The sequence below is a fragment of the Lycium ferocissimum genome, chromosome 2 (genome assembly GCF_029784015.1).
Source record: "Lycium ferocissimum isolate CSIRO_LF1 chromosome 2, AGI_CSIRO_Lferr_CH_V1, whole genome shotgun sequence".
NCBI classification, from domain to species: Eukaryota; Viridiplantae; Streptophyta; class Magnoliopsida; order Solanales; family Solanaceae; genus Lycium; species Lycium ferocissimum.
Genome location: NC_081343.1, coordinates 52,470,185 through 52,484,232, shown reverse-complemented (window position 1 = coordinate 52,484,232; position 14,048 = coordinate 52,470,185). Strand labels below are relative to the sequence as shown.

General features: G+C 33.6%; 1 protein-coding gene across 1 annotated transcript; it reads left to right on the top strand.

Annotated features, from left to right (window-relative positions):
- Positions 1–711: 711 nt before the first annotated feature.
- On the top strand, positions 712–8,991 carry LOC132044006 (uncharacterized). Its single transcript, XM_059434485.1, has 8 exons — positions 712–1,249; positions 2,020–2,080; positions 2,843–3,081; positions 6,284–6,485; positions 7,317–7,448; positions 7,553–7,611; positions 7,697–7,791; positions 8,407–8,991. Exons 1-8 carry the CDS (start codon positions 857–859, stop codon positions 8,471–8,473), a joined length of 1,248 nt encoding a protein of 415 aa, XP_059290468.1. The 5' UTR covers positions 712–856; the 3' UTR covers positions 8,474–8,991.
- Positions 8,992–14,048: the final 5,057 nt, after the last annotated feature.

Below are 14,048 nucleotides of genomic sequence, written 5' to 3'. Positions count from 1 at the left end.
TTTGTTTAATATATACACTTTTCTTGTATTCAAAACTCCATATGAGAAATATTTTTCACGAAAAATGTTTTTCTCAAAATTGTTTTCTTAAAAAATATTTTTCCATCCGTAAAAATAATTTTCGGAAAATATTTTTCGAAAAAATGTATCTTTAAAATTTTTTTCTCTAGAAAATAGACCCTTCAAAAATTTTTTAGTCCATTTCACTAAACCCAATTCAAATTTAATAACTTTTTTGGGTTAATGCAACCGTTTATTACCTCATGTTATTAAAACACCAGGATTTGGTCAAAGATCCTAATGATCATCTTAAGTAAAAAGCTCATTTCATGCATGTATTAAAACACCAGGATTTGGTCAAAGATCCTAATGATCATCTTAAGTAACTGCTAAGGTTAATCTTCTGGCAACTATGCTAGAATTTTGCTCTTGATTATGATGAAAGGTTATTTTTTACACAATTTTTTAACAAGGTAAAAATTTAAATAGTAGCACCAAAATATTCTATTTGTGCAAATTATCTTTGGAGTTTTTTGCTTTACTAAGGTGCTTTTATCCTATTTCATTTTTCTGCATAAAAAGGGCTAAATATTTAATAATTTTGAAATTTTGATTAAAACGTTTTTATTTTAGGCGTGATTAAATTTTAATTAAAGATAAAACAAAAACTATTCTCCTTTCTATTTGCTTTGTATCCACGTGTCGGCGTAGCACATTAGAGGGAAATTTAATTCTTTAAGACAAAGTTGAAGTCGGAAAAGTAATTTTGACCCGTTTGTGTTCAACCCTTAATATTTCAAAACTTGGAAATCCCCAATTCTATCAAATTAAAACCCTAATTGAGTTAATAGTAGCAATGACATCACAGAAGAAGGAATCGATTGCTCTACTGTCCATCTATGGCGACGACGAAGATGACGAAATGGAAGAACAACACGAAGAAGAAGCGCAAGAATACAAATCTGAATCCCAAAACGTGGCCGTTTCAATGGAGACCGAGGAGTTCCTCCAAGATGATAATAACAACAGAATAGTCGGGTCTGATTCGGGTCGGAGTTCGACTCCTTCACCACTAATTCAACAACAACAGCAATATTTGACACCTAATAATAAGGTTGGGTCTACCACTACGACGCCGTTAATGTCCGTTACTTCTCCAATGGAGTTGAATTTGAATGTGAGTAGAAGAGCTAAGCTTACTATTGTTGATTATGCTCATGATGAACTTACTATGTCTCCTGACCCTGAGGTAACTCTTTTTTATCCTCTCTTTATTATTCTATTTTGCTTTTTTTGTTTTTTTAGTTGGATACTATTAGAATGTTATTCATCTAATGAACTCAGAGATAATGGTAAAAAACACACCTTAAGTAACACGTTTTTGCGAGTTCCCTATCTGAACTATGAGGTGTTTGCGTTTGCTACATGAACTATCGCAAACTATTTATCAAAACACACCTTGAAACTAATGACTCAGCAGCCATGTGGACAGAATTTTTTGGGCGATTGTGTTCAAACACTTGGTCTAGTCAGCTTCGAGGCATATTTTGATAAAATATGCATGTATTAGCTTTTGTATTACTAATCCCTTGTGTGCTACACTTTTTCAACCTATGTGTAATTAATACAAGTATTTGTTATACACCCTATTTGGTATTATCCTATGTATAACTAATACATAGCAAACCATGGAATTAGCGATACCAAGACTATTAATAGTACATGCATAAGCATGGTTAAAGACTGGATTGCATGCCCTTGAAGTTCCTTAAAGCTAAAGAATGTGGACGGTATATTTTTAAACAAATACTTTTTTTTGGAAATTATGCAATGCATGTTATTTTTCAATACACCACACTAAACATTTGATAAGAAATAATCCCAGCATTACTAATACATTATATTCAGTACTTTTCTTATACACCCTACCAAACGACCCCTTAGAGAGTTATTCATATAATGAACTTATGATTTAGGATTTGCTGAGAGTTCTTTTTGGCTTTTGGTGGTTGAATGTAGGAAGGAGAAATAATGGCAAGTGGAAGAGTCATGTATGGAGAGGAACTTCAAACTGTTAGTGGTATGTATGCTTTGGTTTTCAATATTCCGCTTTGTCTCGTGTGCTGTTTTATCGTTATGGCCCTTTCTTGACGTCTTAGTTGAATTGGACTAAGGGTTTTGCCTAGTGTGGTTAACTTTGTTCATGTGGGGTTAAATTTAAGTGTTCTCGATAGTCAAATATTGTAATCCAACCAATTTATATCTCACTCCCTCCATCTCAATTTGTTTGGCTATCTTTCCTAGGGATTGACACCTCTCTATTGACAAAAACTTTTTAAGATCTAAATTTCCATTTTCGCTTATTCACACACTCTTAAAAGAATTGATATGACTTGTTATAGACTCCACTTGGTACTAAAAGAAAGTAAGTCTGGCAAGATTCTTTGGGACAAAAGAAATTTCCACTTGACTTGTCAAAAGTCTTATTTTTTGTTAAATCCGATGTCCAGTCAAATAATTCGGAATAAGTTGGGACAAGGGAGTGTTTTATAAGCTTCTCCAGAAAGATACATTTTGGTTAAAAGAAATCATTTTTAGCTGGTTAGCTTGTCAGTTTGTAAGAAGTTGGCATTTACAGTTTTATTTTTTGATCCATATATTTGATATTTATCTATAAAATGTCTTCGTATTTATTAGGTTGATGTATATATCCCGTAAGAAGCTGGATTGGCTAATGTAACTCCAATCATCAAAGTCAAAACTAAAAAGACAGCTCTGTTGTTTCCCTTACCTTACTAATTTGGGAGTTCAAACTTAAAAGTCTTACTACTTTCTTTTTCAGTTGAATCTATAGAAAAGGCTTCACCAGCTCTTCAGGTTAGAACACCTAGCACTCAAACCCCTCCTCAGTCAGCTGAACCAACTGATCCAATCGATGATACGATGGACTTTGCTGTTAATGAAGGACATGGAGAAGATGAAGAATCTGTTATGCTTCCTGCAGATGAACAAAAAGAAGTAGATCTGTTGGAGAAATTTCTTCCTCCTCCACCAAAGGAAAAGTGCTCAGATGAATTGCAAGTACGTGGTGCCAGTAGTATTTTTTAAACAGATACTAGAAATATGCTTGTCATTAAATGTTAAATGTATATGGACTATTCTGAGGTACACTGAGTTTTTTCTAATAGACCTTTAAAGTTGACGCTGTGCATCTGCAGACTTGTTTCTCTTGTGGATGTTTAGATGATATTAGTAACTTATATGTCTCTTGCATTTTATTTTTTGTGGCTTTTAAAGCAAATGTGCATCCTATGTAGCGCCTTTCTGAAGTAGTTGATGAAGGAACAATTACATGAGGACTGGCTGACAACAAATTCTGTGCTTGCTAAATCTCTCTCTCTCCTCTCACGGACTGAATATCTCATACCACAAATTCTGTGCTTGCTAAATCTCTCTCTCTCTCTCTCTCTCTCTCCTCTCACAGACTGAATATCTCATTCTCTCTCCCTCTCACTCAGACACGCATACACACACACTATGCATAAATAGTCTATCCAAATATGTCCCGATTTTCTTCTACTTCTTGACAAACCTGGAGTGGTCTACAATAAGCTTAGTTTGAAAGTTTATTATGCTTTTTGCATTGGCAAGTTCTGGAGTTTGCAAGACAGGTAGACCCTGAACAGTACATGTATTTTCCTTATACAAAAAAACAGTACATGTATCTAGTGTCGTTTAGTTATTGGCCTTAAATGGAACATTGCTGCCAGTAACAAAGTAAACCGTTATTGTACTGGCCAGCCAGAAATTGCTTCGCCATTATTATACACTAAAAAGAAACTATTTTTGAAATCTGTATGAGTTGGTTCTTGATCTAAGAACATAATGGTCTTCGATTATCGAAGCTACATATGACTTTCAGGGACATGCCTAATCATAGGAATCTTGAATCACTTTATTACTGCTTGAGACTCCTGCTTACATTCCCCTAAGTAGTCAGTGATTTTGGACTGAAAGTTGGGTTACAGAGTTGTCCAGGGGAATAAGAGATGCATGCTATGGGTGTGCATTATTCAGATTAAACCGAAAAAACGATCTGAACCAAAATCTTTGGTTTTTAGTTTGATTTCAGATGAAAAATTTAATTTGGTTTTTTCTTGGTTCGGTATATGGATTTTGGGATAAAAATTGAAAAATTTGATGAAACCTAATTACTTATATAATAGATGGTTTTCCATCTTTATTTAGCATTTGATTATCCTATATTCTTAGAAAGTTAGGTTTCACAGCTTTACTTGGGCCTGAACGCTTTCTAGGTTTTTTCTGTCTTTTTTTTTGTTGTTTTAACTAATGGATACTAATGATTGGTTTGGAAGTATGTGAGTTTTGAGATTAAGCATTTTGATGATTTTGTTTTCTATATTCCTTTTATCATATTGAGAATTTTTAAACTGAACGCTTTTTAGGTTCTTTCCGTCTTTTTTGTAACTAATGGATACTAATGATTGGTCTTGAAGTATGTGAGTTGTGAAGGTTTCACAGCTTTACTTGGGCCTGAATGCTTTCTAGGGTTTTTCTGTCTTTTTTTTGTTGTTGTAACTAATGGATATTAATGATTGGTTTGGAAGTATGTGAGTTTTGAGATTAAGCATTTTGATGATTTTGTTTTTTATATTCCTTTATCATATTGAGAATTTTTAAACTGAACGCTTTTTAGGTTCTTTCCGTCTTTTTTGTAACTAATGGATACTAATGATTGGTCTTGAAGTATGTGAGTTGTGAAATTAAGCATTCTGATGATTTTGTTTTCTATATTCCTTTACATATTGAAAAATTTTAAAAAAACTTTTTGGCTTATAAGATTTGTTTTGTTAAATGAGTTTGCTTGGTAACTATTTTTAAGTATCTCTCTTCCGTCAAAAGGTTTTTGTTTTTGTGAAAGTTGTTTTATGAAATTATCTCTTTACGCAGAAAACATGATGTTCTCGATAAGTTTATGATCTAATCTAGTTTGTAATTACTAGAATGTTCATTCAATACATTGATGCATTATGTTCAAATTTTGATATAAATACTATTTTGCTCAATCCCATATCTATTAAAACAAAATACTGTAAATCCGAAAAACCAAACCTCTATTCAAAGAACTGAACTAAAAGGAGAAACACCGATCCAGACTGAACTTATTTTGGTTTAGAGTGGATTTCATTTTTCCAAAATCGAAAACCAAAAGACCAGATCCAAATAGTGCAAAACCAGATTGAATCTAGAACACCCTAATACGTGCTCTAGTATCATAGAATTGTTAAGGTGTTCCTAGGCTTGCTTGTCTTTCAACAGCACGCTTGCTTCTTTCTTGACCAATATTCCTTGTGGTACATTGTCTTTTTGATAAACCTTGTTGTGCATTGTCTTAATTGGAAATTCATAATTTCTGGAGACACTAAAGGATTGGGAAGAAGAGATGTGTAAATTGAAATATCTGGTGCCTTCTTCTAATTTAATTTGCACATTCTTGGATAGATCACTTTGTTCAATAAGTATTTTGTTTCTGCTTAGTTGGGGATAGGTGGATATTGTGAGAAGATTACACTTCAGTGGCTTTGCCTTTCCAAGTATATGGTGAGTCAAAGTTTAGACCAGCACTTGGTAAGAAACGATGCATGTATTAGCAGAGGCGTCAAGGTAGACTCATGCGAGTGGGATGAGGGATGATGCCTTCTTAAATATAGTTAGCTTTTCAGATAAGAGGCAGTCTAACATGCTATTGACTTGTTTAATTTCTCTGGTCAATTCTCATCTGATGGTTTAACGATGACGAAATTAAGTGTTACTCTCTAAAGAGACACTCTCTTTCCTCTCTCGTGCACCATATGCTGGGATAATAAGCAGTAAGAAGGTATAACCTATTAAGGATGACAATGTCTAACACCATGCATCATTTGTGACTACGTGAACTTATAAGGGTAGGCAAGCTTGCACACTTTCTTGATGAAGTTTGTATTTCCTGTAATTTCGTCTCTAGATTCTTATCTCTTCAGAAACTTACAATTGGTTGTAAGAGCTGTCTGTCTTCGGTGATATATGGTTGATTTTATTGGATTATCTTGATGTTGGATGCTCTATCTTTAACTGATAGATTCTGGTGCTTAACTTGCAATTTATGTGCTCCCAACAAATGACCCCTTATAACTTCTATAGTGACTCTGTTGCATAGATAATTGATTTGGCTACTTTGCTTTCAATTGTTACTTAACTCTTTTCTTGTCAATCCGTTCTGCAGGTAAGGATTATGAGATTCATTGATCTAAAGAAGACTGGCAGAAGCTTTAATTCAGAAGTACGCAACAGAAAGGAGTATCGGAATCCAGACTTCTTGCTGCATGCAGTGACTTATCAAGATATTGACCAGATAGGATCTTGCTTCAGTAAAGACGTATTTGATCCGCATGGATATGACAAAAGTGACTTCTATGACGAAATAGGTTACTAGCAATATAATTTTCCAATTTTTCTCTATCTTTCAGCTGGACATATCTATTCCCGAGTCTCAAGCATTTATAAAATCTTTGATTACTTATTAAAAAAACATATCTACTCCTGAGTGGCAGTGGTTATGGAATGCTTAAACAGTTTTTGCTGCTTCCACCGCTACATTTTTGTTAACATATTACTCCATTCTGTGAATTTGGAACAAGTATAGGACTATGACATTTTCTGACTTCAATCACACCTTTTTGTGGGTATTTCTTTTGGGGTTTAAATGCTAAAACTGTGAAATTCGGTTAGTTTAGGCCCCTGACAGGTAACTGTTAGAAACTCTTGTAGCAGACGATATTTAGCCATTTGCATCAAACTCAAAATTCCATCGTGATTCCTGCATGGCCCCCCCTCCCCCTAACCCAGAAGCAGACACTATAAGTGTGTTCAATCAAACACGTGATTTTTCTCCCAGATTACAGATCCCATACTACCCCCAAACTGAAAATCTATAACCCTAATTGCTACAGGAATATCGTTTATTTTGACTGTTCTCAAGGTGATATTTAAATATAGAGGAATATGTAAAGAATGATTACTTACTGGATCTTAAAGTGCTCGTAACAAGGTTTTCGACTAATATCATACCTTTTCGTTCCAACTTATTGTTGTCGATCAAGTGTAAAGGATATCTATTTGTTTTGCGGTTAAGCATTGTAATTTAGTTTGTTTTAGTGTTAAAATAATTTTCCTTGATTTTATGGATAATTTCTTGTCTTTGAAGTATGTCTTGAGTCCAAAAGAAATCTTGACCGGAATACCTTTTTTGTAAACAGAGGCTGATACGAGGCGTGAAATGGAGAGAAGGGAGCAAGAGCGGAAGAGGAGTCCAAAAGTTGACTTCATGTCGGGAGGAACACAACCTGCAGCGATGGTTCCTACACCAAAAATCAATTTACCAATTCCAGGTTGGATACCTTTCTTCAAGTCAAAAATTCTGTTGACGGGTTTCAGTTGGCTATTGTTTATAAGAGTGCCCTGCATTATTCATTTGCTCTCTGCAATTTTGCAGGGATGGCTCCTGTTGCTGCCCGGGATGGTAGACAGAACAAAAAGTCAAAGTGGGATAAGGTTTTCTTCTGCATAGTGTCAATTAAATTGCATTTGATCGTCGCCAATGCCTTTTGTATTGTAATCCTCAATGTAACCTTTTCAGGTGGACGGTGATCGGAGAGACCCTGTTTCTGCTGTTGGTGCACATGCAGCACTTCTATCGGCGGCTAATGCTGGTGCTGGTTACACTGCATTTGCGTAAGTTCATTACAAACTCCATTTTTATCTGTGTTTCTGTATTATTCTAGAATTTTCTTTCTATCATTCGATCCCCCTTCACCCTGCCGCCTACGGGATAAGAAAGCTTTTAGATCCTTAGGGTGGCTAGCTACTTCCTAGCTTTCTAATAAAAATGAGCCTCATGTATTTACTTTCTGAAAAATAAATGATGTCGAGCCATGGTGGATTTAAAATTCAACATGATGTTCAAGTCCCATATTGTTTCATCTTTTACATAATTGTGAGCAACGTTTCACCATAAATTCCTAAGATAATACCTTGTTGTAAGTCTGCAAATGTTTAAATAGGTAGAGCACCTGCTTTGACCAAGATACAAGAATACTGGAAAAGGGATATTTAGCGTCCTATTTATCTGTAGAGTAGTGCGTATTGGTTTCTTGGGAAGTACTTCTTTAAAGATATTGGAATGCTCTTCTTTTCTTTTGCTGAAATCTTATCGTTATGTAGGTTGTGGCACTTTTCCTGCCTAGCTGTTGTATCTCTTAATGTTCGTAATACTGACGTTTCATTTAGCGGGTGGAGTGATGTTTCATTTAGTGATGGTGTTGTGATGGTTCATTTTCTTTTCCACAGGCAACAAAGACGCCGGGAGGCAGAAGAGAAGCTACCTAGTGACAAGAAGTTAGATAGAAGATCTTGACTATTAATTTGACATGTTGACTCCTGAAACTATTACAGCCACAGCACCCAAGCATAGACATGGAAGTAATGCTTCTAAATGAGATTCTGAACTCGGGATCATGATCATCACCGTGTATAGACGAGCTTTAGATCTTTCTGTATTTGTAACCTTTTCCAACACATCTTGCCCTGCACAAGTATTGGCACAGACAAAGCAGCTGTGTCTTCGTTATAGCTATGGTGCCTCATTTAGGAAGTCAATTTACTGGCAACACGGAAGATTCCTATCTACTGTAAATTGTATACCTTGATATACCCAATTTTTATAAGTCGATCATGGTTTTGAAGTTAGGAGTGTTACCATGAAAGTCTTGGAAGAATTTTCAATATGAAACTGGGGATAGTAAATTGTATTAGTCTTCTTTTTGCCCTGTTTGTCATAGATGCAAAGTATTAAGTCTTCTTTTGCTGTGTACTCTTTGACTAGAGTCCTAAAAGAGCCGAATATTTTCAATATACTTTCTTTGAAAAGTTGGATACCTTGTTTTCTTTATCAAGTCAAATTTCATTATTGAGTTTTTCTGTTTATAGTCATTCAACCGAAAGCAAATTCCTTTTCAAAAGGAATCCTAAACGTCAAAAGGACCCTACCTTAGTCATGTTATGTAATGTGAACTTATAAACCTAGCTTGTCTTATATTGTGAGGGGAAAGAAAAGGAAAAGGAAAAGGAAAATTTACGTGGTACAGCTAACCTGTATTTACCTATGATAACTATACTTTAAACTAATTACATATTATAGATATACTATGTATTTAATTATGTATCATAGCTAATTACTATCTATTCATATAGAAGGACGAAAAAAACTACCATCAGTTATTTCATTCCCACACAACTCTCTCCAACAACACCGCCTCCGCTTCCGCCTCTTCTCCTTTCTTCGACGACTCTGTAACTTGCTTCATCATCTTCTTCATCAAGTAACCATCTCTGGTAGAGTTTGTACAGCTAGATTTTCCGGCGTCGAATTGCCGCTTCATTGACAACTTTTTCACTGCGACAATGAGTTGGAAGAGATGCATAATCTGTATTTGAATGTGTTTACACTCTACTAACCTGATTCTGCATCTTCTTCAACTCACTGCCACCAGTGAAATTAGATTTGCTCCGAAATCGCGGTTATCAGGTCTTCTCCAAAATTCGTAATTTCAATGGCGGAAATTAGATCCGCTCCAAAATTCCCCTTTGATTTGAATATTTTTTGATTTATCAATAATAAAGAAATAACTCTATAAACAATATCGTTTACATAGTTCAACATCATATATTCTCTAGCGAAGCGGCCCAAATACACATCCGATTATACCAAATCACAAATTTTCAGTGTATTTATAAAGAATGTATGAAATAAATGTATCCTTTAGTGTATTCTTCATTTTCTTAATGTGTACATTATTCAACAAGGTCGCAATTGTATGATCTCCGGTGTAGTTGTTGCAGATCTGTATGAATACAACGCATTTTTTTTATTGAGTAAATACAAAGGTATTTTTAAAAGGATTTGAATGTATTCTTCATTTATTTGAGTGTAAATACATTCAAATACAGTCGAATAAAAGAATTTTTGAGTGTAAATACATTCAAATACAGTCTAATACATTCAAAATGATTATTCTTCATTAATTAAATGAATTTCTGAGTGTAAATACATTCAAATACAGTCGAATACATTCAACTTTGCGACGCCGATGGCCACCTTGCTAATCAGAGCTCGAATACATTTAAATACAGCCAAAACAAAAGGATATTTCAATATATAAATACACTAAAATACACCGCTCCATCGTGTATTTAAATGCCACGGAATACAGTCATTTTGAATACACGTGTATTCAAAAAACTTTAGGTCGCATGTATTCAAATACAGTAAAAGACACGTGACATCAGATAAGGTTGGATACAACTGAACAGTGTATTCAAATACACTCAAATAGACCCGAATTGCCTAAATGTTGCTACAAACCGTAAATAAGTAAAAAGTAGCTATTATTCGTTAAGAGCTTTTAAAATGCAGTTATTTGTGTAAGTTGCTGTAATCCATATCTTATGTACGCATTTTAAAATTGGGTTGGATTGTCAAAAGCGCTCCGTAGATCGATCTTTGTACCTTTTAAAAGTTTCTGAAATTTAATCTTGAACGTCCTCGTCCAAAGTTTAATCTGACATTTAAAAGTTGACAAGTTACGGGAATAATAATCGATATGCTACGAAAGTAATTCCTAATAAATAAACTTTGTTAAATTATATGGGGTTGCATCCCTTGAGACATTCTTTTCTTCAACTTAGGTTTGTCCTTTTTGTTTGTGTGAAATTTATATTGTGTATCATGTTATTCAAGAATTGACCTTGTAGTATAGTTCAAGATACATGCTAGTATAAGAAATGTCAAGTTGATAAGGCATGAGTATGGTTTCATTTTAAAATCTCATCTTCACATCAGATTTAGAGCACCTACATCTCAGAAATAAAGCATCTCTCTATCTCTTCTATCTTTCTCAAAACAAATCATTTTGGAAGTAAACTATACTTGTGTTTCTATTTACTAAGTTCATCAGATGTATTTAAATTTTCAAGCATAATTTCTATAAATTTTTAATCCACGTCCTCACTTAGGCTGGTTCTTTTTCTTTTCTTCTTCTCTTTGAGGTATATCTTGTTAGGTAAACTTGCACATTAAAAGCAAAAATTAGGGGTCACATCCTAAGGCCCCAATGTAAAGAGCTTTTGCATTTTTAATTTGGAAAGTGTGGAGCAATTAATGGTTTCCCATGTCACACACGCACACACTTTAAAACTTCTTTAAACTTTCCCTCCACATTCTTTTTGTAGGTCATGCAGTCCAATCCTTAATGATTACATAAATTCATAAAAGCCAAATAATGATTATATTTGTATTGGGTATGACAAATGAAAGAAAGATGCGTGTTTTATATATGAATTTCTATCTAGCTATAGTTAAATGATACAATATGTATTTCAATTTAGAGTGTATTTTCTAGATTAGATGGTTTGATTTTGGATAACAGTATCTCATACTCTTATCATCAACTACTCTTATTCATGTCATGTGACACTATTATTATTTGGCGAATCAAATAATTATTTTATTATCATTTTTAATAGTATTTTTTAATACAATTCCATGCTGTCAGAATACACATAAGAATCCCAAAAAAAAAAAAACAATTTGGCAACTGCTTCGCTCTAGTCATGATTGCTTTGTATACCATACTTATTTCAATTTTTCGACTCTCATTTTATTAAATGACTTACCTCGACACTTGTCAAAGACAAGACAAATTGACAATCCAAGCCATGCTTTTCAGCGAAATATGTGTGACAAGCACCATCAGCCTAGACCAGGCAGAACCCAAAAGATGAACTATGAATGAAGAAATACATGAGAAAAAAAAAATATTGATTAGTGATTGGGAGATTCAATCCTTGACTAGAGGACTCATCCCTCTGCCCTTCCATCTCCTATTATAGGATTGAGAATCGTCATGAACTCTGCATCTCACTCGAGAAACTTGTGAAAGTCATGTTTATCTGATTACAAGAGAGTTCATTTTATTATAATTTTCCTAGAGTTCTTGTTTGTCAAATGCATGTTTATTTTTGAGGGGTAAAACTAAGACCTCTATGTATTTAATAATTGTCCCAAATCAAAGTTTTAGACATTAATAGAACATACGCATCAATTTCACTTCCTAAATAAATTGGACACTGAGATAGGCATGATTTGATCAGCTCTCTCTTTCGAAATATTGTCCTAAGTTACCCTACTGTCATATTTTATGTAATAGACTTTTTTTTAATTCGTTTTATAAAAAAAAAAATCACATTTCTATATTTGAAACTATTTATCTTTTTCAACCTCATTTTATCCTTAATAACATTGCTTATTCCAATCTATCCATATAAACAAGTTGAATGTTTTATGCGAATGTGCGAGAAATATGAAAGGACATGTGAAATTCTTACTATCACATTGTTGGTCGCAAGTACTATTGGTACTACACATATTTAGTTAGTGCATCAATGTTTATTTTATTTTTTAAACTCGACTTTTGATTATACGTACATCACCAGATAGAATTAGATTAGATGGAGGAACTAAAAATATTTTCTGATTATTTGTTTTAGTCATTTTAGTCTCTATAAAATCAAACCCCACCAAGCTGGCTATCTTTATGAATGTTTGTTGGACTTGGAGCAAGTACTATTATTGTGAAGAGGACAGAAGAGAGGAAAATCCCCCAATTTTCGCTGTTTTTGTAGGGAAAAAGTTGAGAAATTTTGAGCCCAAAAATATTAATGAATTATAATCTTCCAATAGGAGTAGTAAATAGGCTCGAATATCTATGCTTTTTTTTTTGTCTTTGTACATAAAGAGAGACGTTGAAGATTTTATAAGTTGTAAAGGCCCCTTTCACACGTTGGTCTTACTCAGACACTGTTCTATTTCTGCATAAACTAATAGAGAATCTTTATGATGTTCTTAGATTCTATTTTCACCAATTATTTAATCTTTGTATTGCCTTTTTCTTTTCTTTCTTAAATACAAAGATATAGAACATTTAAGAGTGTTTTGTCTCAGTAGTTTACATCAATAGTTTATTCACGACCATATTGCACATGAAATGCAAAATTCTTTTCCTAAATAATAGCTATATATGGATTTGTATTGACTTCTCTAATTCTAACTATTACTTAACTTGGAGTATTATATTTTTGGTCATGAGCGTTCACATATTTGAAAATGTGTACTAGATTGGACAAATACTCTCTCTCTCTCTCTCTCACACACACACATAATATTTATTTATTTCAATTTCAGTTGCAACCTTTAGAACTAAGTCCTTTTGAAGTTTTCTTTTCAAACTCAGCTTTTAATAAATCTTGCAAAAAATGAAACTTCCAAAAGATATTGCATGTTTTCTTTTTTGGATTCAAAAACTACATCAAACAGACAGTTAACTGTAACAATTTCAAAGAATTCCAAACTCAGTTTTCGCATAAGATGAAACAATCCCCACCTTATTAATTGCTCTAACCAGAAATGGAAAACAAAGTCCAATCTTCCTATTTATCTGCAAAAAGTTATTCGAATCTAACATACATTTCACATGAAATAGTGATAGGAGGGACGTTATATTATTTTTTGAAACTCTAATTACAAATAAAATTTAGTATTGCCATTTTCGTTCATAGCCAAAATCTTATTTCACCAATCATTAGACATCTCAATCCAAGTCAAGAAAAGAGTTAGTTGACCACGGTCCACGAATAAGTCAAACATTACAAGACATCCTCGTACCTGGCTGTTGCCTGAATCGTAAGTGACTATAATTTCTACCATCTATTTCCTTTTCTATCTTATGCAACAAATTCATCTAAATTGAAAGAGAAATCTCTTTGATTTTAAATTTTAATTTTTTTGTCAAAATTTTCAAAACTCCCCAAATATGTCTACTGTCAACTCTATTTTTTTTTTCTTTTTAAAAAAAAATCACGTGTTCCAGTAACAA

Bases quoted from the DNA above. Each gene is read 5' to 3' on its own strand.
- LOC132044006 (XM_059434485.1), top strand. From the start codon at position 857: ATGACATCACAGAAGAAGGAATCGATTGCTCTACTGTCCATCTATGGC. The intron at 7,612-7,696 runs GTTTTCTTCTGC...TAACCTTTTCAG, and splicing joins AAAAGTCAAAGTGGGATAAG to GTGGACGGTGATCGGAGAGA. The intron at 7,792-8,406 runs GTAAGTTCATTA...TCTTTTCCACAG, and splicing joins GCTGGTTACACTGCATTTGC to GCAACAAAGACGCCGGGAGG.